This window comes from Rhea americana, unplaced genomic scaffold (genome assembly GCF_003343005.1).
Source record: "Rhea americana isolate MKP2758 unplaced genomic scaffold, rheAme1 scaffold_48, whole genome shotgun sequence".
In the NCBI taxonomy this organism is placed as follows: Eukaryota; Metazoa; Chordata; class Aves; order Rheiformes; family Rheidae; genus Rhea; species Rhea americana.
The window spans coordinates 5,656,811-5,679,656 of NW_028186623.1; the positions used below are offsets into that span (position 1 = coordinate 5,656,811).

Sequence of the window (22,846 nt, forward strand, 5' to 3'; positions counted from 1 at the left end):
TTTATGTGCACAACCAATCAGAGATGTGACTTAGCTAAGACTGCAAAGTTTTAGCATGCTGTTAGTTACTTACTGAGGATCTGTTGCAGGTGAAGAATCTCTTGRCATTGAGGAGTAACCTTGACAGGCATCCCTGCTCAAGGGGAGAGCCCACAGTGCAGCCAGCTGTCATGCAGCAGTTTGGTGGGCCTTGGCCTGCCTCCTGCTATTTATGGGGCAAGATGGTTGACTCATAGTCATATTTGCATACTTATTGGTGCATGCTCAGTTAGCYCTTGYCCAGGTGCTGCTTATGATCTCTCTAGGTAAGTGGGCTGGGGGTGGGAGGRGAAGATTGGGAATGTAGGGAAGAGAGCACGTAGCAGCAGGAGGAGGGAGYAGGCAGTCACACCCAGGCAGACAATAACATCAAAAGCAGAGTGCAGGAATTTGTCTTGCCTTTTCCTCTAGAATAGCTCTGTATTGTGATGACACTGCTTTGGGGCAAGGAGAAGGCCATTCACAGCTGAAGTAGCATTTATTTACATAGGTCATTAGCTCTACAAATATTTGCAAGCCACCCTCAAGTCAAGTTCCTGGACTATCACTATTGTAGTTCCATTTACAGGAGCAGCAATAATATAGAGACATTAAAAATAATGCTGATAATTATATTTMTTCATGCCCAAAATTTTTCAAGAAGTTGTTGTTTTGAAGACACTTCTGTGCCATGATGAGATTTGGTGCTTTTGGATAAGGCTAGTCTGAGCCTCAAGAGGAGAGAATGACAATCTAGAGACAGGGCACTCAATTTGTGAGACTGAYGTGAACAGACAATAACTAACACTGGCACCAGTTCCTTTACAGMCAAACACTCAAATGAACTATGTAACAGGGAAGAATGGTTCTGGTTCCTTCAAACTATGCYCTTAATGGATGTCCAAAGCCCTCTCAAATGTCTGGAGAATGATCACCGCAGTGCTGAGAATTAAACTGTCTGTAGGCAAGATTAATTTGGTCTCTGCCACTCCTGCTGCAGCTTCATTTTCAGCACTGGCATTCAGCTACCAGATACTTGTCTCTGAGCACYGGAGGTGACGGAGGGACTGAAGCTTGCTACGATTCATTAGTCTGGGTGTTAGTTTCAGCAGTCTTACTCTGAGCCTGGCCTGTGGACGGGTGCACGTGCCAGAGTGCTGGCTCTTGTGGCCCATCAGCACGGACTATGGTAATTGCAATAATTCTTTCAGTTCCAATCAGATTTCATGGGCCACGGCAGCCGAGTGCAATTGATTTATTGCTTCTGTTAGGTGTCATTGATCTAGGCTGGGAGAAAATGCAGCCTTAAACCTAGTGAACAAAACAGAGGCTTAAGATTGTCGCATCTGCTGTTTGAACAGCACCATGCTCTAACCAGCTGAGCTAAACCTGCCCCCCAACCCCTTGATGTCAAGTGAGCTGTGCTCCAGATGTATCAGTATAGGTAGCAAAGACTAAATAGCTAGTATTAGTTYCTTGAATAGTGGGGCTGCACTATAATTTCAGGAGGAAATCTGCTTTTTTTAGATCATGTGAGTAGAAGACAAAGCTTTTTCTGGGATTTTTCTGCCCTAAAGCTCATAGAGAATTTGACAAGGGAAATGACTCCCAAATGAGCAGTTACTGAAAATATTTCAGCTCATTTTTCTCTTTACAGTCTCCATGTTAAAAGATTCGCATCTTTAGTTATCAGCAGAGACTAAACAGTTTGAAGCAGTGTGTGTAATGTGTGTGTGCATGTGCTGCCAGTGGTTAAGACAGCCTTCGTGAGAGAATTAGCGAATAAGATCAGAGAAGGGCGAGAGTGTGGAGGATGCTGGGTGATGTGCAGGGCGTACGGAGCACGCGGGGAGTTCAGGCAAGTGGATTAGACTAGACTACAATTAGGCAGACTATTTGCCTAGGAGTCTGTGGCTGCTCTTTCCTACACACTGGGAAGGGGAAGTCATGTTTTCCCATTTCTAATAGCAGAAGTCTTGTGTGCTTTGTGTTCAGGAATYGTTAGTCACTGCTAAAATTCATCCCTGTGCCAGCCAGCTGTCCCTCAGGTGGGACTCGTGCATGCATCCATTCCTCCCTCCTTTTCTCAGCACATCCCAGCCCTCCCTGCCAGCTGATGCCCTGGTGCTGCACACACRCACCCAGACTAGCCTCACAGGCACTGTAAATGCTCAGACTGCCCCTTCGGCCCTCCCGAGGGGTTCTCTGCAAAGAGCCCTCCCCATTAATAGGGAGCTCGGTGCTCCAGCTCTTAATTGAGGACTTGCAGCTCCCTTTCTCAGTAATTTTCTTTTGCTCACAGCACCTGCCAGCCAGGGAGAAGAGGATTTTGCCTTTTTGCAGTCAAAACTCCAACCAGACAGGGAATTTCGACATACTTTGTCGCTGCAGCACTTCTCTTCGTGGCACTTACTGGCATTTCATTGACAAGTGATGAAAACTTACATATCTGAGTGCACTTGAAAACTTTCTATTTTGAAGAATTAATCTCCTCAGAAGTTCTAGACAATCAGAGATTTGGGATTTTGTGCATTTTTGTTCAGACTAGGGTTGTCTGTTTCTTCCACTGTCAGTCTTTTAAATGCTAAGTGTCCTGAAAGAAACAAGCAAAAGCCTTTGTATCCTTGTACAACCATTAGCTGGTTGTGCTGCGGCAAGGGCTCCATTACACTGAGTGCTGTACAAGCATGGTGCGTTTCCCCTTCTATGGCATAGCTCAGGCCAACTATTTTTGCAGACAGAGATGAAAATTTCAAATCCACTTTCTTCTGACTGAAATAGAAGTGTGTATTTGAGACTTTGGAGAAACACATAGCTGGAGAGGTTGAAGGGACTTGCCGGAAGGCAAGTTTTTTTAGTAAAAATATAGCTTTTGATTATGAAATAAACTGTCCAGCATGCTTGTGCACATATACACACCCATACGGTCAACACCTCAATCACTGAATGTACTTTCTGGGGCCTCTGCTGTCATCTCCAGCACAAGGAAGTATCTGAATGGTCTCACCATGGACAGGGATGCCTCTGCTGCAGTGCCAATATCCACTTGGTGGAGGTACACTGATTGTGTTCTTTGGGGTAATAGCTTAACACCAGGACTTTTGGTTTTAAATATCAATTTCCAATCACTCTGCTCTATTGAGAAACCCTTTCTTCTGGATTGGCTGGGGGCAAAAGAGTCTCATTTGAGCTAATCAAAATCAGACTGCTTCATGTAAAACTTTTTGTTAATTAACAAGAGCATAAAATTTACTAGCATTTTCCCTTTTACTATTATCTCTGGATCAAATTCCAGTTCTTTATATTTAATTCTCTCTAATCTCCTTGAGTGGTTCTGGTTTCATCTTTGAAGTAATGTACTGAGCTTGCTTTTCAGAAAGGCAATCAGAGACGTTTGTTACCAGATGCCCTGAGAACTACCCTCTAGACATGAACATTTCCTTGGATTGGTGGGTTCAGGCATACATGTCTCCGTGGCTAAACAGGTTACCATGCATTAACTGAACCACAGTATGTCACTCTCTGCATGCTCTTAATGCATAACAAGTGCAAGGTAAGCATGTTAATGTAAACATAATGAAAGAATATAACCTAGAGCATTGTACTGTACAACTGCCACTGCTTGAGAACATGTACAAACTCAATTATCGTAGCACAGTAAATTGCCAAGCCACACTAATTCAGTCATAAATCTACATCCCCAGGTTAACTTGCTGTAACTTTCTCATTTATAGACTCCAGCCTTCATACATGCTGCAGGAGCTCATTCTCTGTTCAGCACGTGTGCTGTCATTTATAGCAAAACAGAGTGCAAAGGGGGTGTACAGAGCTACAAAGGCAGAAGTGTATTTCCCAAAGTCTCTGCTTTTAGCCAACCTACTTGTTGGCTAAAACAAGTAGCCCATTTCCAAACTCATCAATTTTGCTTTTGGATTTTTCATTCTGGATCATCATCTGTGCTATTCCCTGAGGGTGAACCCACCCCATAGCCCAGAGGGATGAAGAAGCAGTAGTTCCAGCTCTTTAATACCAGATCTATGTGCCATTGAATTATCTGATGCAATAGATTTAATCCAGATCAGACATGGGCACATAAGTGTATTTCTGACCTACTAGCCAGAGCACATGACACCATGTTTCTATCCGCATCAAACCAGACTTTCACTTTGCCCTGCTCTGACTGAAGTCATTCTCATGCCATTACACTACAAGTCTCTTTAAGGAACCATAACAGCTCTTTTGCAACTCTACCTATTTTTTTCTAGTCGGCTAGAAGAATTAGCTCAAATTAAGGTCACTTTCATTCAAGACTAAAGCAGTCCAAAGGGAGGGAGGAATTCTGGAAGAGATATACAGGAATATTTTATTTAGGCTAACAGTGACTGTTCATTTCTTTAGGTACGGAATCTCAAAACTGTTCATAACCTGTCTCACTGCACTGTATTTGCAGCTCCTGCATTTTCCTCTATAGTCTGCAAATTTCCCAGCATGTGGTTTGATAGAGCTCATGCTCACGAGATCTGCACAGAGATTGTCATCTTTGCTGACTTCTAGGTTGCCATTATTATTTGGAGATGAGATAAGCATCTTTGCTATGGTAATTTTGGAGTTTCTTGCTTTTTCTTGTGGTCTGTAGAAGAAAATCAGTTCCGTGATTGTGTTATTAAATATAAATAACAGTATAAATATAAACAATGTTTGATGCAGTTACAAAGTCTTCAGTTATGAACTGATTTTCTCCCAACACATGGAGTTTGTAGCTCTTTACATTTGGTCTGCGCAAAACTGAAAGTGATTTACATAGCAGTTAAACCACAGAGATAGGAAGCGGTGAGGATATTTGTCTTCTACAGGTTCTTTTTCCATATGGAGTGGTCACTATTAAAAGTCCAGAGCACCAGCCTTTTCTTTTCTTTCCTTTTCTTTCAGCGGGGCTGCCGTCAGGGTTATGAACAGAAGGAAACACTGCAGCAGTTTTGTTTGAACAGGACATGCACATGTTCTAGCTTTGGGAAGTTYTTATCTGCTGGCGCTGAATCAGGTCAGAGCTGTTCCTGTGGCCAAGTATAACGGCCTTCACTTGGCAGAGGACTAATGCAGGCAGTCACTTCTGAAGCTGAAAGCATGAACCCTCAGCGTGTTGCTGCAGAGTCAGAGTTTCATAGCTGCCTCTCACCAGTGATTGCTGGGTTAGACAGGAAGCTTTCTCATCCCCTGCCGTGCCATGGAAGGGCTCTGGCTTTCTTAGAGTTTGAGCAGATGAGTGTCCTATGTCTGAGGCAGGTCAGTGAACCTTGAGAAGCCAATTTACATCGTCTGTTCTGTGTCAAAGAGTTTCCATAAGGGAGGTGCTTGTTCCTTCCATGTAAGTGCAAGGGGCTCCAGGAATGCCTGGTTTGGAGTTGGGGAGCAGTGAAGTGAGGGCAGCTGAATTCCATAATCACTCATCCTACAGGGCCTCTTTTAATCAGCTTTTTGCATACAGTTTCTGTTTTGATTTATTATTATAGGTCTTGCTAGTAACATACAAAAGCTCAAGTTTTTAGTACGTGTTACAAACTCTTTTAGCAGTGCATTGATATCTCTGTAACAGTTTRGTTAAGAATCAGATAGCTTGTAAAGTACAGCAATTGCAAAACCTCTTTGCCTGCTTCCCTTTAGTAAGTCTGACATGAAATTCTGCAGCTGAGATTTAGGTGACATAATCTTTACAGTCTCATCAAAGCTATGGTTACAGCTGATTGCATGCAGCAAGGAAGCAATGCTAAGCTTGGTTTGATRTCCTCATCTGTTTTCATGATCCTCCTTTTTCATGGGCCCCGCATGGCAGCTTGGGTATGTAGAATGAAGTTTTTCCTCATTTAAAAGGCAATTACCCTGAGTTTTGCTTTGCTGYTTCTTAAGTCTCTTTAAGCTCATTTCTAGATCTGTTAATTATTCATTATACCTTAGTTATATTTAGTCTGCTGTCATCACTCTTTCTGTGGTGAAGAATGCTGTTATTTATGAGTCAAAAACTATTTATGAAACAGTCTGTTATCCTCAGAAAGAAGGGAGTTGTGAGAACTATTTTAATTTTTGGCTAGATGTGCAGAAGAAACCTATCCACTAATCTGTGAGGCCTAGTCTGAAACCATAGGACTTACTCAAATGTCACAGAAGATGGACAKATGACTTGTTTTCCTGGGGATGTCTGCTGGGGATGTTCTGCTGGATGGCATGAGTGGCTGGAGTTGCTCTGTGGTCACACAGGATAGAGATGGACGATTGAAATACTCCCACTGATATGAACTGTCACTTCAGGTGTGTTTAGCAAAGTGAAGTCCATGATTAAGTTTTTGGGGCATATTCATTGCTACATAAAATGTAGTGCTAAAAATATCATACTTATCAGACAAATTGTCTGCAACAACATATCACTCTGAGAGCTTGTATTTATATTCTCTATGCAGACAGATTGTAAGTTTGTATATTCCACACAACGGTTCAYTTTTGCCAACCAAACTCATAACAGGCTGTTGACTCATCTGTATTTTTTCCCCCAACTTTTACAGGTCAGCTAAACAAATGATGCCTGAATGAAAGCAGTGGCTGAACCTCTGTCTTGAACTCCTACTGGTATGGATGCGAATGCACAGTGCCAAAAGCAAATACAGGCAGGTGCTGTGATGCCAAAAGTGTCAGCATGACTGCTCTTCGCTAGGAACTCATTGGGGCGGGAGGAAGGGGATGGGGGTTGTTACTGGTTTTCTTTTCATCCCTTCCTCCTCCAAATCCTCCCAAGTCTGTTTTCATCTGGAAGAGAAGGGAGGTGGAGAAACTTAAGAGCATTTTCTTTCCTGCCTGTGTGTCTCCGCACCTTTTTCCTTCTCTGAGGCTCTTGCATCCAATTTAGACAAAAGCTGGAATTCTTGAGGAAAAGTGASATAAGGAAGGAAAACTAACCTGAAGAGCAAGTCAAAAAAAATACAAGATCTCATTTGAAGGCCACCATCTTTTCCCATTACAATTGTAGGTCCCTAGAGAGTATTAGCATTACAGCTAAATACCATTGTTGCAGCACCGATAAAAAGAAGGAAATAAGTTTACAACATCACAGTAGCTTGTGCAAATCTATTTAATTACAGTGCTGGCTGAGGACATTCGTTGGTGCCACACGTTCCACTTACGAGTAACGTACATTTYTGACTTCAGAGAGAGTCACATTTTCACTGGAGATTTTCACTAGAGAGATAGTGGCTATTTGTCTGTTTTTTGTTTTTATTTTAGAAAGATTTAATAAGCTGGTTGAGCTATTGTAATTAGTTTATTCTTCAAACAGCAAAAACGTGATATCATGACTGTAGTGGGAGCAAGCAGGCAAATGCAGAATACAGTGCAGCCAGATTTTACCAGCTTCTTAATTAAAACTTGTTCAGGAGGGGTAGAGAGCCACCCTGTCTTCAGTGAGCTGTGTATCACAGGGAGGAAAAGCCAGAACTGAAAGCCACAATAAGCAGAACTGAAGCTTCACTTGTAGATCATGATTCACAAAATAGGGACTGTAGCAAGGGTCTCTAACAGTTACTTCTGAGTAGAATTCACTTTGCAAATTTTCTTCAGGAGCAAAGAAATAAGATCTTCTCATTAAGATGTTAAAAATATGTCAGTACCCTTGCCATCATCAGTATGCCCCACCATCTTAAGTCCTCACAAGGCTGTGTTTTTTAAGGGGGGCGGTACCAGCGAGGACTGTATTTGCCAGACTCAAATCTGAGGATAAGAGGCCTTAGAGTCTTGCCTCAAGCCACTGACACTYCTCGTGATTTGCAGCTGTTACTTGTTTATAAAAGCACCTCCCATCACAACTATGGCGCTGGATGTTGTGTACTAGGGCCTGTACAAACACAGTTTGCTCACACCAGGTTTTAGTACAGCACAAATATCACCTATTGCAACTTCCAAATGCTTTAAAGCTTTTTTGTGTATGTGCATATTTTTTTCTATTTTGATTCAGCTCCTCAACTGGTAATTCACTAAACCACATGGCATTTTTCTGCTTTGCAGTTGCTAATATTTTAGAAAATTGAGCAGAAGCTTGTTACTATTTTTCCACAAAAAACATTGGCTTTACATTATTCTTTGAGTCTCTTAATTAAGACTAGTCTGATCAAAGGGTAAATTTGCTTGGTTAAAACCCGAACAAAAAGAGCAGATAGCATCCTCTTTTCTTTGATTCTTGCGCCTGAGATGTTTTGTGTTTGTGTTTCCAATTTTCTCCTGAAAAGAAATTTTTATCATTTCCTGTGCTTTTGTAAGAATTATTTCTTTCCCTTGCACGTAATCCTGTTAATGTTCAAAGTGCAAAGACTCCCTAGTTGTACATTACAATGTTAACACTACCTATTTGTTTGTAATGTTTTGTTCTGACAGCATCATATAATATTGGGTTCATATATGTAAATGAAATGTTGCTATGATAAGCATGTACTCTCTTACTCAACCTAGTATATAGGACCTATTTCTGCCAAAGTTACGTGTTAAAATCCTTCACTAAGCTGATGCCCCTTTGGGCAGCTGTAGGATCACTTTTCATTTAAATTTATAGCTATGAACAGACCTCAAAAAGCGATGTTCAAATGTTATCCAAACCTTGGGCTAAATCCAAATAACACCGGTTATTGGCCWCTTCCAGGAACAGGATTAGATGGGAAACCTTTGGATCAAGGTGGAACTTATGTTTCAGTTTAAGGAAACGKCTGAGAGTATGTATTAGAGCTACTTGACATAATCTCATCTTGGTATACAGCTGGAGCACAGGAATTATATTATTGGCACAGCCCATCCCACAAGAAAATGTTTTGTTAACAATTTAGGAAAAGCAGAGAATCAAAGAAGCCCCCCCCCACACACACACACACACCCTAGCAGCAGTTTTTATCTGTTCTGAAGCAGAAACTATGTGGATATTCCACAAACTGTGCATAGAGAGAAAAGGGATTATATTGCTCTCCAGGTTGTTTTAAACTCTTCAGAAAATAGCAGGTAATTAGAGCTCAGGAGCCTGCCTTTGCATATGGCAATTGTAATCATCTACCTATCCAGACCCTACAGTAATTTCTACTCAGACTTATTTCCATGTCATTTTATTCATCTCACTGTATATTATTTACAGAGATATTACAAAATATATTGTGAACTGAGTACAGTTAGTAAGCAGGGCATGGATTTGGCAATGCCAGAGTCATTGTGGTAATAGTATGCTGTCGATAGATTTTCAACTGTTTTAAACCATGAAACAGAGAGAGTAAGGGATGCCAGAAACATCCAGACCTTTTGAGTCCAACCTGGAAACAGGAGCACATCCAGTTAGGGGCTTTCTTGGACTTTTGTCTTTTTTCAAAAACACACATTCTTTACCTCAGTTACTCTTTAGGCRTAATGTCATTGTGCACACTCTTTTGACAGACATATGCAAATCGTATGTTAGGTGATCCTTGGCTTCATGGTGCTTTAAGGTGATGTGAGAAGAACTGGCCCTAAATTTCATTTGTCCAGATTCACATCTGAGATGGACATGGCTCCAGATGCCTCACCTAGCAGACTGTCTTCATATTTCCACATTCAGCCCAGTATCACTCCTTGATTATTTTTGTAGCTTCCTGTAAGAGACAAGATGAAATGCTGATGGGCAGAAATYGCTGCTGGGCTGGCTGATGATAGATGATAGTTGGTATCCTATATAATCTGAGTGCATACCATGCAAAACAAGGTATCACGTCTTTAGTTTCTCTCCCTGTGTTTTTTTGGCTTAGGCTTCTGTTCAATTCATCCTACTTATTTGTATTTACATTGGGGTAATGGTCCCACATGAGACATATGCTCCTCTTCTTCCTTCTGCCCATTGCTTGTGGGCCTACATTATCGTAAGGATTGGATCTGTACGTGGCAGAACTTTCTTGGCCCRCCGGGGGTTCTATGAAAGTGGGGGWTTTTGTTTTTATTTTCCTCAAGGCCTCAGCAGTTTAATCCCAGATAAGCCAGCTGCAGGTGAAGGCAAAGCTATTGCATGGGGTTTCCGCAAGCTCTGTGTGGCTCCTATTGCAAAGCGGAAAATATGCTCTCATCTTTGGTGAGGATTGTATCAATGATATAACACATAAGCCAATAGTGGCAGTGACCTGTCACTACCTGCACATGGCTCTGCAAATGTCCGCGTTTAATGCACTCAAGGTTAGTTGGCCACAGGCAAGTATCAAGTGAGCGTGTCTCAGTTTTTGCTTCTGTTTTAAACACAGTGTGAGGGTAGCTCTTAAAAGTGCCTTTGGGATTGGTCTCCCAGAGTCCAAAGGTCACCTTGAGGGATGAGAGAATCTCTCAAATGAAGGTCGTTGTTACATCCTGACCAAGAGGCATGGGGCATGCCACAGTTGTAACACTGCAGGCCTTGTACCCGATACAAGAGCTCGAGATCTCCCTTTGGCTCCCCACTTGTCTGTGTGTGTACATGGCATTGGTTTCTTTTCTCTCATTCTTAAAAATGTGGTTACTGTTCTTTAACAGTGGAGGATCTTCATAAAAGCCTTACGAAATTCAATGTTGAAGGTGGTGTAAATAATTGGGTTAACAGCACTGTTGACGTATCCAAGCCATGTAAAGGCGCTGTACATTGCTGGGGGTATGTTGCAATCGCAGTGCATGTTCAGGATGTGAGTGATGAAGAATGGGAGCCAGCAGATGATGAAAACACCTGGGGAGAAAGGAGAGAGACAGACTTTACTGAAAGCTGAAAAACTTGTGAGACTCTCAGAACTGTGAGGTTCCTTAGGGTAGTTAAGGAAAAGAGATTCCCTGAGCAATATGCCTTCAGTTTGTCTGTTACGATTCATAGTCCGTATTTTGATTACCCAAGCGCTAAAGAACTTTTCTACTGATATAAGTAGATCAATTACAACATAAACTAGGGCCTTAAGAGGTGCCACTTTCATACTTGAATTATGGTGCCTTTTGTGCTATAGCTACATTAGAAAGCCCATGAGTGCTCTCACCCCAGCATCTCACTGTCCTTTGGCAATCAGAATGCTCCACAGCTRCAAAACTTTGAGCCTTTTGTACACCAATGAGAGCTTTCCCCCGCTGGAAAGAAGGTAGYTTTCCTACTAGAAGCATCATGCCTGCTTTCACAGGCATATCCTCTGATTTATCCAGTGAAGCTGGAGGCCACTGTGAATTATTTACACCTCCATCATTTCTCCCTGCACTTCTACCTCTATTTTGTATCTGCTTTATACATTGTTTTTTTCAGTTATTCCCTGTGTCTCCTGCATGTTCCACCAGAAGGTACATCTGCTACATGTCACATGCCTGGTCAAACAGTTGGACATCCAGACTCAGTACTTCGTCCGGGGTAGCTCTCACAGAAATACAAAGAGGAAGCCAGAGCGCACTCTTACCAAGGACAATGGCTAGCATCTGAGTGGCTTTCTTCTCCTTTTGTTGTGAGAGTTTCCTCCTGCTCACAGTCTTGAGAGAGGTTCTTGTCTTTCCATTGGGCATAGACTGGATCTCAAAGACTTTGGCTGTTTGGAGGGTTTCTTTGGCATGTCCATTCTTCTCTACTTTCACAGGGCTGTCCAAGGTTGCCTGCAGGGTTGAATTGGTGCACTGATTGGAAGCGACTGGCACTAGCAGCTGATGGTTCCTTGTTTCAGCTGGTTTGAAAGTGGTCTTCTCAGGAGGACTAGTACTGGAAACCATCTCCATTTCCATCTCCTCTATGTGACTCTCTGCTTCCTGGACAAGAATCAAATACCCACAACACAGAGACAGATAAGTACACCGGGAGGAGCAATGAACAATTTTACAGGGTGAAGCTGGATGCTGTTGATGAATGATCAACCCCTCTTCTTGCCCTCTGTGTTTTTTTGGTGGCTGGTTGTGTGTTAATTTTAACATAGGCTAATACATTTGGGTAGCTGAGACTAGCAGAACTGCAGTGAAAAGTGCTGACTCTTTTATTTTACAAAGAGGTTAGGAAATGGGAGAAACTCTCTCTACACCCCCATGTATTTCAGTTAGGTTTTCAGCAACTAAATAAATAAAAAAAATCAACAAGCAAAACCCAACAAAGTCAATGCAGTTGAAGACTTAAATAGTAAAGAGAAGAAGAAAATCAAAGGACACAAATTGTTAAAATGTCATGGCTTTTATAGCTGATCTTTAAGTGAGCTTAGTCTGGCTTTTTGAGCTCTGTGATCTTAAACCCTCTGCTTCACTCTGAGGAACAGGAAGAATATTTAAATTTTGCTATTGAATGTTAACCTTTGCTCTTAGCTTATTTTTCTCCCACCTTACATTAATTCATTTGGTATCCTGCACAGGGAACAGGGGAAAGCTGAATGCTCTAGAAAGCTGCCACTTCTCTTTAACACTCACCACTTTGCGCTTATTAACTTGGAAACTCCCATTGGACTTCACAATAACTGTGCAGAGCTTCACATCTTCTGGATGAGTGCATTTGTCCTAAGGGGCAAGCATCAGCTCATAGGTTACACAAGCAGATAGTAATTAAGAAGGGAAGCTGTTAAGGGAGGYGCATAGAGATATAAACACAGGGCCTGAAGCAGAAAGTAATCAGTGTGGCTAAGGTACTGTAAGTGATTGAAAAGCACTCTGAAAAAGGAATAACGGAGGTGGGTATCCCTGATGCCCCTCACCAAGGGAAGAAAACTACAAAGAGTTGGTTGTGTTTCAGCCCACTCCGTTTCTGCCTCTTTTTCCTCGTGTGGAACTGGTTTCTGAGGCAATTGTGAGGATGTAGTTTGGAAACGGTGCCTACTAATCATTTTATACACCTGCTAGACTAGCACTCTGACAAGCCGTCTCGCACTGGACACGCTCAGCCTCGCTCCACTTATCCYGTGCTTTGCAAGGCTGCTTTGCATGGCTGTGTTTCAGCAGTAGCGTACCAGTGATGTAGTTTATACAGCAATGTCTGTGGAGCTTCTTTGTCTTAGTCAGCAGGGCTGACTGAGGAAGTGAGGAAGCCTGTAGGCTGGGGTGAGTCTTAACACCCACCCCGAAATCAGCAGAATCAARGGAAATGGGGTCTGGTCAAAGAAGCAGTGCCTAGTGCAGATCTGCTAAYGAAACATCCCCTGGGATCCAGGGAGGCTTGTGAAGCACCAGCCAGTCACCTGATAATCCCCAGTGTGCAATGCCCCCAGTAGCATCGGACACAGCATCCACCTTTGTGAGCCACCATTTCGCATGTTCCAGATAGTGTCATTTGGGGAGAGGAGGAAGTGCTTCAGGAAGGAAGTGGAGCAGGAAGGGAAGAGGATGGAGATGGGTGAGAGCAAGRTGGAGGGTCTCGTTACCTTCAGTGGGGCCTGTGTGTCAGAATCCAGGGTATGGGAGCTGCGCTTGGTGTTAACACGCTTCCTGCGCTTCCGGAGCACGATGTAAATCTGTACGTACACGAGCAGGGTGACGATGAAGGGAACATAGAAGGAGACGACAGAGGAATACACAACGAAGGCAGGATTGGCGATGATACACTCATTCTCGTCTGGAAGACAAAAAATTTCAAGATCATTGGCCCAGCTGTTAGGAGCTATTACCAGTATTGCCCTCCTCTCTCTCTCTGACAGAAAGTATGGAGATACCCAGAGAGGGAAGGGTTCTGGGGGGACCATCACGTCAACTAGAAGTGGTGCAAGACCAGCAAACTCCACTTGTATCGCAGGGAGCCACGTACAGGCTCAAGGTCTCTGCTATTCACAGGCTTATAACAGCATACAGATCCCACGCTGTATGTGGTCCTGTGAAACCACTGGCAGAGTAACCGTTTTTTTTTTTTCCTCTTGTCTCAGTGAAGCTATTTGTCACATGCCTTTCTTTGTCACATGTGTTAATATAATAGTGGTGGTTTTAGTGATTTTTTTTTTTTTTGGTAGCATTGACAAGTGTTACGTAAGCCTCTACATAACCTCTGTTCTGATGTGCCTGCGACGGTGATCTGGAACAGCAAGAGATGAAACAAATCTAGAAGCAGATGACAGAAATATCCTGGGCTGGCATGGGAGAGGATGTCTTAAATAGGGAGGGATACACCTAAAACCTGAATCTCATGTTTATTCCTGGTTTTGTAACAGAAGTCCACCTGGGACCCAGTAAAGCCAGGAAGATGCTGATAGCCAACTGTAGATGACATAACACTCACCTGTGTTATTGAGGCCAAATAGGAGTGGGCAGGAGATGGCAAATGAAAGCACCCAGACCACAGCAATCATCACGGTAACCCTGCGCTTCGAGCTGTAGCGGGTGTTGTACAGCATTGGCATTGCTACTGCTGTGTATCTGCAGTGCGAAGAAACAAATCCAGTCATTTGTTATTCTGCTGATAAATCCCGTGGGAAATTATACCTAGCTACTGAGCCAAAAGGCAACTCCAGAAAGAGCGTATGGGGCAAATAGAAGGTTTCCTGAATCTCCAAGTTACCTGTTCTGCCAGGGAGGAGGCTGGGGTAAGCTTARCACAACGTTTCTCTTTTGTGCTGAGTTACTGCCTTCCCACTGGGGTCTGTTCCATCACTTAGGTATATAAACAGAAGGATTGATCTAATAGGGATATATACGCACAGTTTAAATTCCATGCACATTTTCAAGGCTAATGTTTCTATGGCTGCCACTAAGTGAATCCCTGCTCAGACCCTTATTTAGGTCCTCTCTAAAAAGGCTTCAAAAGTCTTTGAAACACTTCAGCAAGACCAGCTCTCATGACTGAAAAGTCTCAGAGACACAGGTGAATTTAGACCACATAAATATGACCTTGACCACAGTCTTGATAGCCATACAGGACTTGACGTGACTTGCCATGGAGCCCTTACCTGTCAATGCTGATGGCACAGAGATTGAGGATACTGGCGGTACACATCATAACATCAAGTGTTACAAAGATATCACAGTGAATCCGACTGAACCTCCATTTACCAACCACCTATGAAGAAAGAGAAAATAGTCAGTAAAAGTAGCCACTAAAGATGCACTGCTGAGAGTCTAAAGGGAGAATTTTGCAAAAGCATATGAAGACTCTTGCTGGTTTAAGTGGGGTCATCACTTTGTCCACGGAAGTTTCAGCTGGTCACATGCAATCAATGACATTGCTGTGCCAAACAGGATTKCTTGCCACAGCGCATCTTCAGGGGCTTTGTGTTGACTCGGCTAAGGGCCTCAAGTGACRGAACTGCTGCAGGGAAAGTATTCTTGTCCCTCTGAACCATGCTTTAGCGCTCTTTCCTGAAGGCTAGTGTGATTTCATCCTTCCCGATGCCATGCTGTTAATCTGTATTCTGAGTTGGGCAACCGATATGGGAAACGAAAACCTCGCCTCATGTGCTCCAGTGACCTAAGAGAGTACAAATCTCCTCAAACTCCATGTGAACCATGCAGTACCTTGAACAGGTGTCTGAAGTATTACAAGGACATATCAGAAAAGAAATACATTAATTATACGTCCCCAGCGTAAGACACTTTTTTTTGCAATTATACCTAGCAAAGATAAGTAATGGAAAAGCAGGGGCTTTGCTTTGTTTCTTTATTTTAAAAAGCCAGAGAAGAAACTCCTCATGTATTATTTTTCACAAACAAAATGGATTTAATTCGGAGTGAAAATTATTTGACATGTATTACATATTGTGATAAAGAGAAGAACTAATGGTAATACTTCAAGTTACCAAAAGCCTTTTTATCTTCCTTTATCTTCCTACTGAAACCAAACTTTGATAGTTAAGGCAATTATTAGGACTTCTGTACTTGGCATGCAGTGAAAAAAGTATATTTCCCTCTAATATAAATAGAGTCCTACTGCACTTGAAAATAGAACGAATAAGATAGCTATTCTTCAGTTATTTCTGTTCTGATATACATAACCATAGGCAGCATAAAGAAGGAAGAAAGAATGACTGCATTGGAGCCTGAGTGACAGATGAATACACAATGATTAAAAAAGCATTTAAAAGACAAAGTCACATCAGCAACTTTGATTAGAATTTGCCCAAAGGCAAAGGCTTCCAGCTAGATATAATTCTGTGTGACAATCAATTTCCTGAACTCATAGTTACGAGTTTATGGGAGATGCTGTGAACTGCAGCAGTTTTTTTCTCTTAGTGTATGCAATTATATATGGTAAACATCAGGAATTCGGAGGTAGAAAGTTTCTCTCCAATTGAGCCATTTTTTAAAAGGATTTCCTGTGTTTTGACCTCCATTTTTGTCCCAACTTGTAACACAGGCCCTAAAACACATGAAATTATTTGCAGAATAAAGGATTCTGGTCAGTTTTGATTTGAGACTGTAGGCATGGACAAGGATCACAGCATCCCTAACCCACATCAGTGCAATGGCTCCTTCTCTGTCAGCAAATATTGACATGTTTCTTCAGGTTATAGAAGATAGGACCAGGTTTAGTAGAGAGTGAATAAGAGCAGACAGGACTCAAATCGTAGCAACAGTGAGATATACAAGCCTAAATTGTCCTCCTTGGTAGATTAACGAGTCTGAGCTTCCTAGCCAGTTCCATGCACACAGAAGCCCAGAGGAGGAAAGCATCTTGTTCTTCCAAATTAAAACAGGGGTTATTTGAAAGACTCATAGCTAAGCCTAAGAGAGTGGGAGCTTCTCACAAAAAGAGCCTCTGTTTAAAATGGATTGTTGAAAAAGAGGAATGCAATAGAAGAGGGTAACTAGTCCCAGAGGTATTAACTGCAATCACAACTAGCCTTTGGTCATGTTAATAAGCTTTAGCACATGCACAGTGCTTTACATTTTTAAAGTGCCATACAAACAATAATTAACTAGAGTGATAATTAGTATTGTGGCTTCTGGACAGCCCATGTCATGTCAGTGGCTTTGTTTTTGCTTTGCATTAATGTTTAATGGGCTGATAACAGCTTCTTCTTCCTACTTTCCTCTCAGTTTTATCATCTTCCCTCCTAAACTAATCCTTGTCAATAACTTGAAAATTTAATATAGTTTCAGCCTTCTGCTTTCTTTCCACTCCTCATTTTCTCCTGGTCATTTATTTTGGTGCAGGATGGCCCCCAGCTTTCCCAGTCGCAGTTCACTGCAGAACACAAACAACCTGTGCATCAAAAGGGCCAGGCAAAAAGGGTTGCTCAGCTTCTGCTACCCTTTCCTGTACAAATTCGTCATTTCATTCCTTCCAGCTGTTTACGGTTCTGAGAGCTATTTGCCATCAGGTAAATGTGTGGCAGTCTCAGGAATATTTGGCTTTTACACAACAGTGTTGCTCAAACATGGCTCTGTATACAGCAGCATAGAGCTCCTTTTGTACCAGGAGGCTTGCTCACTGCAGGAGCGTGGCAAGTAGCTCACTCGCGATTCTGTTTCTTACATATTGTGACATAGTAAGTCTGTATTTACATCGTACTTACACAATTGCCYGCTCTCCTTATTGCTGTGGTCCTTCAGAATATGCTTTGGATCACTACGGGGTTCGGTTTATTAGTGCGACACCCATGATGTTGTTGCAGGTTCGTTCTCATGCTTGAGAACGCACAGTTTGTCTGTGTAATTTTAAAAGAAAACTTGGGGTCCTATCACTTTTGAACCCTGTATTTAAAGGCCAGATTTTCAATGAAATTGGGTTACAATTTAGCCTTCTGAATTTTCAAATCAGCCTGTCATCTGCTACCAAGTCCACTTCATGGAAGAATCTGTTCAACTGTTAAGAAAACAAAAACATTTCCATTTTGTGATAAGTAGGAGGGCCTGGACATTTATTTGATGTCCAGGCAGCTAAACTTCCCTTCTCCCTAACCAGTGAGACCAGAAATACTTGGTACTGTGAAAAAAAACTGGACCACCTACCTCCAGATAGACCACCCAAGGCATGACCAGAATTGCTASCAAGAGATCTGCCACTGCCAGACTGACGATCAAGTAATTAGTTGTTGTCTGAAGAGCTTTTTCCCTGGACACAGCCATACACACCAGCACATTGCCAAAAACAATAACAAAGATGAGGAGGGTGAGCAGCATGGCATAGTAGTTGTACTGAGGCTTCTGGTCTGCATCGGACTCGTTGAGTGGCTTGCTCCAGTTCCTGTTGCCAATGTCACTGTTGTACCAGGAGATGTTTAGTGGATCCATGAAGGTAAAAGTGCCACGTTCCAGCTCCACTCTGCCACAGAGAAGATGTCAAAAAGACAGTCAAAGGCCAAAATCTAAAATAAAAATCTTGTTGCATCACATAAGCTAGTACGCCCTGCCAAAACTGCAATATTTAACGGCCTAAAGGAGAAAGCACGGGACCAGGTCCGGAACTGCAGGTCGTGTCTCAAGCAAGCTGATGTTATCTGATCTGTCTGTGCCTCAGTGACTCTGTGCCTGATGAAAGTGAAACACCCCTTTCAGAGTGCTGAAATAGTGCCATAAAAAGTTAGTTGGTATTCTGAGTTAGGCTCAGAATAAAGACAGATATTTATCCTGCAATAGCTGGAAAGTGATCTTTTACAATTTCAGAGAGATAATTCAGAGAAACTTGTACAGAGGATGCTATAACTCAAGCTTTAAAAATCTTTTTTAAACGGGGAAATTTGGCACATAAATATTCTGAGAACTTTTTTCTTTTGCCATAGTGTCTATCCCAATATGAAATGAAAAATACGGAATTGCTTAATTAGCATAGACTTTTAAAAAAAAACAAGTAGCAAGCAGATAGCAAAACATCTTGATCCTAGGCCCTTTAGAACCATCTCAGGGTGCAGGCACATGCACACACACACATACAAGTATATGTTTATGGGCAAYGGGTTATAGTTCTTCTCTCGATGGAGCTGCTTACATCCCTGAATCTCACATTCATGCAAAAGACAGAAAAACTTCATTATTTATTGCTTTTTTAGTGACTAGTCTGACTTCTCTGAGATGCTGAGCAGTCTCAAGTGACTCTCTATACCTAGTATCCGACATCCTTTGGTTCTCTTCGAATTTTCTTCTGTGGCCAGTTCCTGCACACCTACATGGGCATATTATTCTGGATTGGCTCATCAGCAAAAGTACAGCAATTTGTCAGTATCAAAGACCCTGTGACATGCTAGTTTAAAGTTTTGCTTTAGCAAAGTCTACATTTTAAAGCAAACTACTTAAAGTTCCTCTGATTTAGCCTTCTTCCTGCAGGAAAAGCTTCAGACAGTATCAGTACAAAATCCAAGAGGAGATAAGCAAATATATTTATTTTAGAGAGGATGATCTTTACGCCTCTAATAAAAGCCTAGGTATCAGTCAGATTTTGGCATGTTCCTGATTTCTGGATGCAAGCATGTAATCCTTCTAATCCACTCAACAGCACTCACAGTGGAATCAAAAAGCACCTTGATGCTATTTTAGTCCGACGTTGTTAGATAAGGCCCAGCCARCTGGGCACCCCACCACACACACCATAATCCTGTTTTCCAAATTACAGCCTGCTGTCTATGGCTGAAGCCCRTATAATAGCCTTGTGAACTACGAAAGCCACCGAGAGGTCTTAATAGAAGCACGGAGTCTTACAGAAGGCAGGATGCCTCAGTGTTTTAGGGCAATGGATTTTGCCAGATGAGGTGCCTTCTTGGGTTTCTCTTCAGGATAAAACGAGGCACTTCCCACCGTGATTTCACTGCRCAAAGGGAGTGATGCTCATATCCTGAAAGGACCTTCTAGGCAGTGTAGCTGCTGGGCAGAGACAAGCTGCTCCCACAGTTACGAGGTATCTTGTTTTATGTCTCTTGTTTATCACTATTCATATATTGGGTATTAACTAGTGTCTAGATATTTTCATGGGGACATGGAAAATTCCAGGCTAGCTCCTTTGTCACTGACATGCTAGTTTGCTCACATTTTGAAAYAGTGGGCTGGATTCATTGCTATTTTTTTCTTATTGAGTTTACATTTCCGTGATCATTTAAATCAATACAGATGCATTGGAGGAAGGTTATTGTATGTTAAACAATTACTGTTGAAATAGACTGCTTTTGAAAGTAGTTGCTTCTAGCTCAAGAAAGCACATCAAGCTTTGACCTAAGGCGCCCAGTCTCTCTTCTGTGTACATGTTTGCATTTTGAAATTTGCATTTTTTAAAGAAAATACAAATATTAGCACGAAGCGGGGTTTTTGTTTTTGCTTTGCAGTTTTACAGGCCAAAATCAAAGCCAGAGTAAATTTATGTTTTCTAGGAACATCTACATTGGTCCATGAACAACCAGAAAATAAATCTCAAGTGCTCTGGAGATTTAGTTACAAGGCCTCTGCACCCTTCTGACTTGTCTGATTCTTTGTATATAAAATAATACTGAAAAGCTATATAAGGAGGCTTTCTTATGGTATTTCAATAGCTGTGTTTCCTAGGCAGGTGCTCAAGTAAAAAGAAGTACAGAATTGAATAACTGTGAATCCCCACTTGTGTTTTAGAGATAGACATACTTGGGCTCAGAGGACATATTCAGGCCACCTACCACATGCTCTTAACTTGCAGGTCACAACTGCTTCTCACTACTGTGCAGGAAACCAAGGCTGCACAGTCCTCATTAATAGCATTTGACATTTTCCACTACTTTGACACCGTTGTAATCAGGTAAATCTACCTTGGGCACTAGACTAAGTAATAATGAGTAGCCCTCTAGAGCAAAATCACATTAGGAGACATCCTTCTGGAGAGCTGCGATCTGCTCCACGCAAGGCAATTTCCAGTTGCTGTCAGTTTTGCACCCAGTCTGCAAAATGCACGTGATGAAGCACGCTACTGGCTTGTGAAGCCACCCAAGGTGCTGCTTGCCTTTCTTGCTTTCCCATTTTGTTCTCTGAGATCAGGTAATGACAAACAGGTCACAAAATGGAAAGTGCACGATGATGTGCAGGCAAAGCAAGACAGTCCACCTGATTCCKTTATACTGGCATTAAGTTGCAATTACTTCATTCTTGTGATTGACTCCAAGGACAGTAAAGATCAAAGCTATTCTGCAATGCTGTTGACGGGGAAGAACTTGTGAAAGCGTGGTCTACGTTGAATATTAATCTTTCACTTAACTGTTACAGCATGTTCCTGCCTCTTGAACAAAGCAGACACATATAGCAAAGGAGCCCCACAGGTCCAGGTAGTCTGTTCTGCGGCTGTGCTTGCCCGTGTAGGAGGAGACGACCTTTATAATCATCTCTGAGGTCGCCGCCTCCTGATTCAGCTGCACTGCATTAGAAACTGTTCAAACTCAGGTTGTTCAAACTCAGTCAGAAAGCCAATAGTCTAACAGGTTTGTGATTTTTTTTTTCTGTTTCTCTGCAAGTCATGCCCCTCAGGCAGTGGCATTTCCAGGAAGTGCTGGGCAACATGGCCATATTGGTTCTCAGCATCATGACATACACTGCAAAAAAAATTGTGTAATTGTAGCTCTTCCCCTCCTTGCATTACCTCATGGGCAGATACACTTTATGCAAGATGGATTTTCAGGATAGGGAACAGGCTCTGTGGCTCAGGGTATGAGTTAAATCGACCTTAAAGGAAAAAACAGCTTTTCAGTCCCACATTGCTAGAATGACAATGAAATATCAGAAAGACTAAAAAGGAGTATCACACAATACCTTGAAATTATCTGATCTGTTTTAATAATACTAATTTGCTAATGCTAATCTATGCAGCATCTGTCAAGATATTCAATGGAAATAACAAAGGCCTCAAAAGGGGCCTTCATGAAATCATATTGCTTAGTACCTGATACATAACCCCGCTCCTATTTCAGTCATTTAAAATGAACACGTAGCTTTCTCACCGGGCAGGGAGGTGAACACCTAACGGCTAATCGCAGCGGCTATAATTAAAAGACTGGAGTCTCGGGATTCTCTGGATCCTATTAGCCCTGTCCTGAACTCCAGTGTACAAAAGTTGGCTGACTGGAAAGAGGATGAAGACCCAGAGTGGGGGCTGATCTGAGAGTCAGGTACCGCGACAGGGGTTCAAGAAGTCCTACACTATTTCTAGTTCCTTCCCCTGCTTTCTATGGTCTGGGATCCTAGTAACTCCGCTGCAGCTGAGTCAGGTAGAGTGCCTGGGATTTTTGCATCTGCTCCCCCTGGCATGCCTGATCAGCTAACCGCTCCACAGGGTTGGAAGCAGATGTGCCATGACCTGCTTTGTTTATTTTTCATATGCTGCTTGGGGCTTTGGGCTGGGTTCTTTTTTATTTTTCTTTGCTTTTCCTTATATTTTTCCTCCAGCGGGGAAATAACCATGAGCTGAATCATGATAGTAATGAGACTTGACAGTAGCAGTTTAGGTTATTCAGGTCAGGGCTGGACTGTGCCCGCCTTCCGCAATTCCCCAAGTGAGCTTGCAGTGCAAAAGGGAAAATGGTGAGGGCATGACTGGGTGCCGTCCCAGAGCCCAGCTTCTTTAGCTCCTGGCACTGGGAAGGCAAGTCTCATTTGAAGTCAGTGGAAGCATCACAGTGAGCCACCATTTCTACCTGATCACCAGGCGCTGTGCACTGTTATCAAGGCAACATACAAACAAATGGTGTTTGTGGTCATAGAGTACCCTAAATCCTGTAGAGGATCTCCTGTTTGCTATGACACCTAGGCACAGCAGAGAGAACTGCAAGTGCGTATCTTAGGTGGCTTTCCAAGGAGGGTGTTCCTAGCCTTCCTGCCTGGGCTCAGGCCATGCCAGACAAGAGCCACAAGGGGTGGCTGTGCGATGACTTTTCAGCCAGCAGTCCCAAGTGGGAGCATAGTCCAGCTGCTCTGAATCCCCCTTTCTATGTTTACACTAAGGTAGCAAAAGACAGCACCGCTCCCA

The 22,846-nt window shown here is 42.5% G+C and overlaps 1 protein-coding gene across 1 annotated transcript; it reads right to left on the reverse strand.

Moving 5' to 3' along the window:
• Positions 1-10,478: 10,478 nt before the first annotated feature.
• DRD2 (dopamine receptor D2) lies at positions 10,479-18,198 on the reverse strand. Its single transcript, XM_085316891.1, has 7 exons — positions 17,890-18,198; positions 14,889-14,998; positions 14,222-14,358; positions 13,377-13,567; positions 12,433-12,519; positions 11,451-11,790; positions 10,479-10,747 (listed from the first exon to the last, which is right to left on the reverse strand). The coding sequence occupies exons 1-7, from the start codon at positions 18,169-18,171 to the stop codon at positions 10,554-10,556; spliced, it is 1,341 nt and encodes a 446-aa protein (XP_085173017.1). The 5' UTR covers positions 18,172-18,198; the 3' UTR covers positions 10,479-10,553.
• Between the last annotated feature and the right edge of the window lie 4,648 nt (positions 18,199-22,846).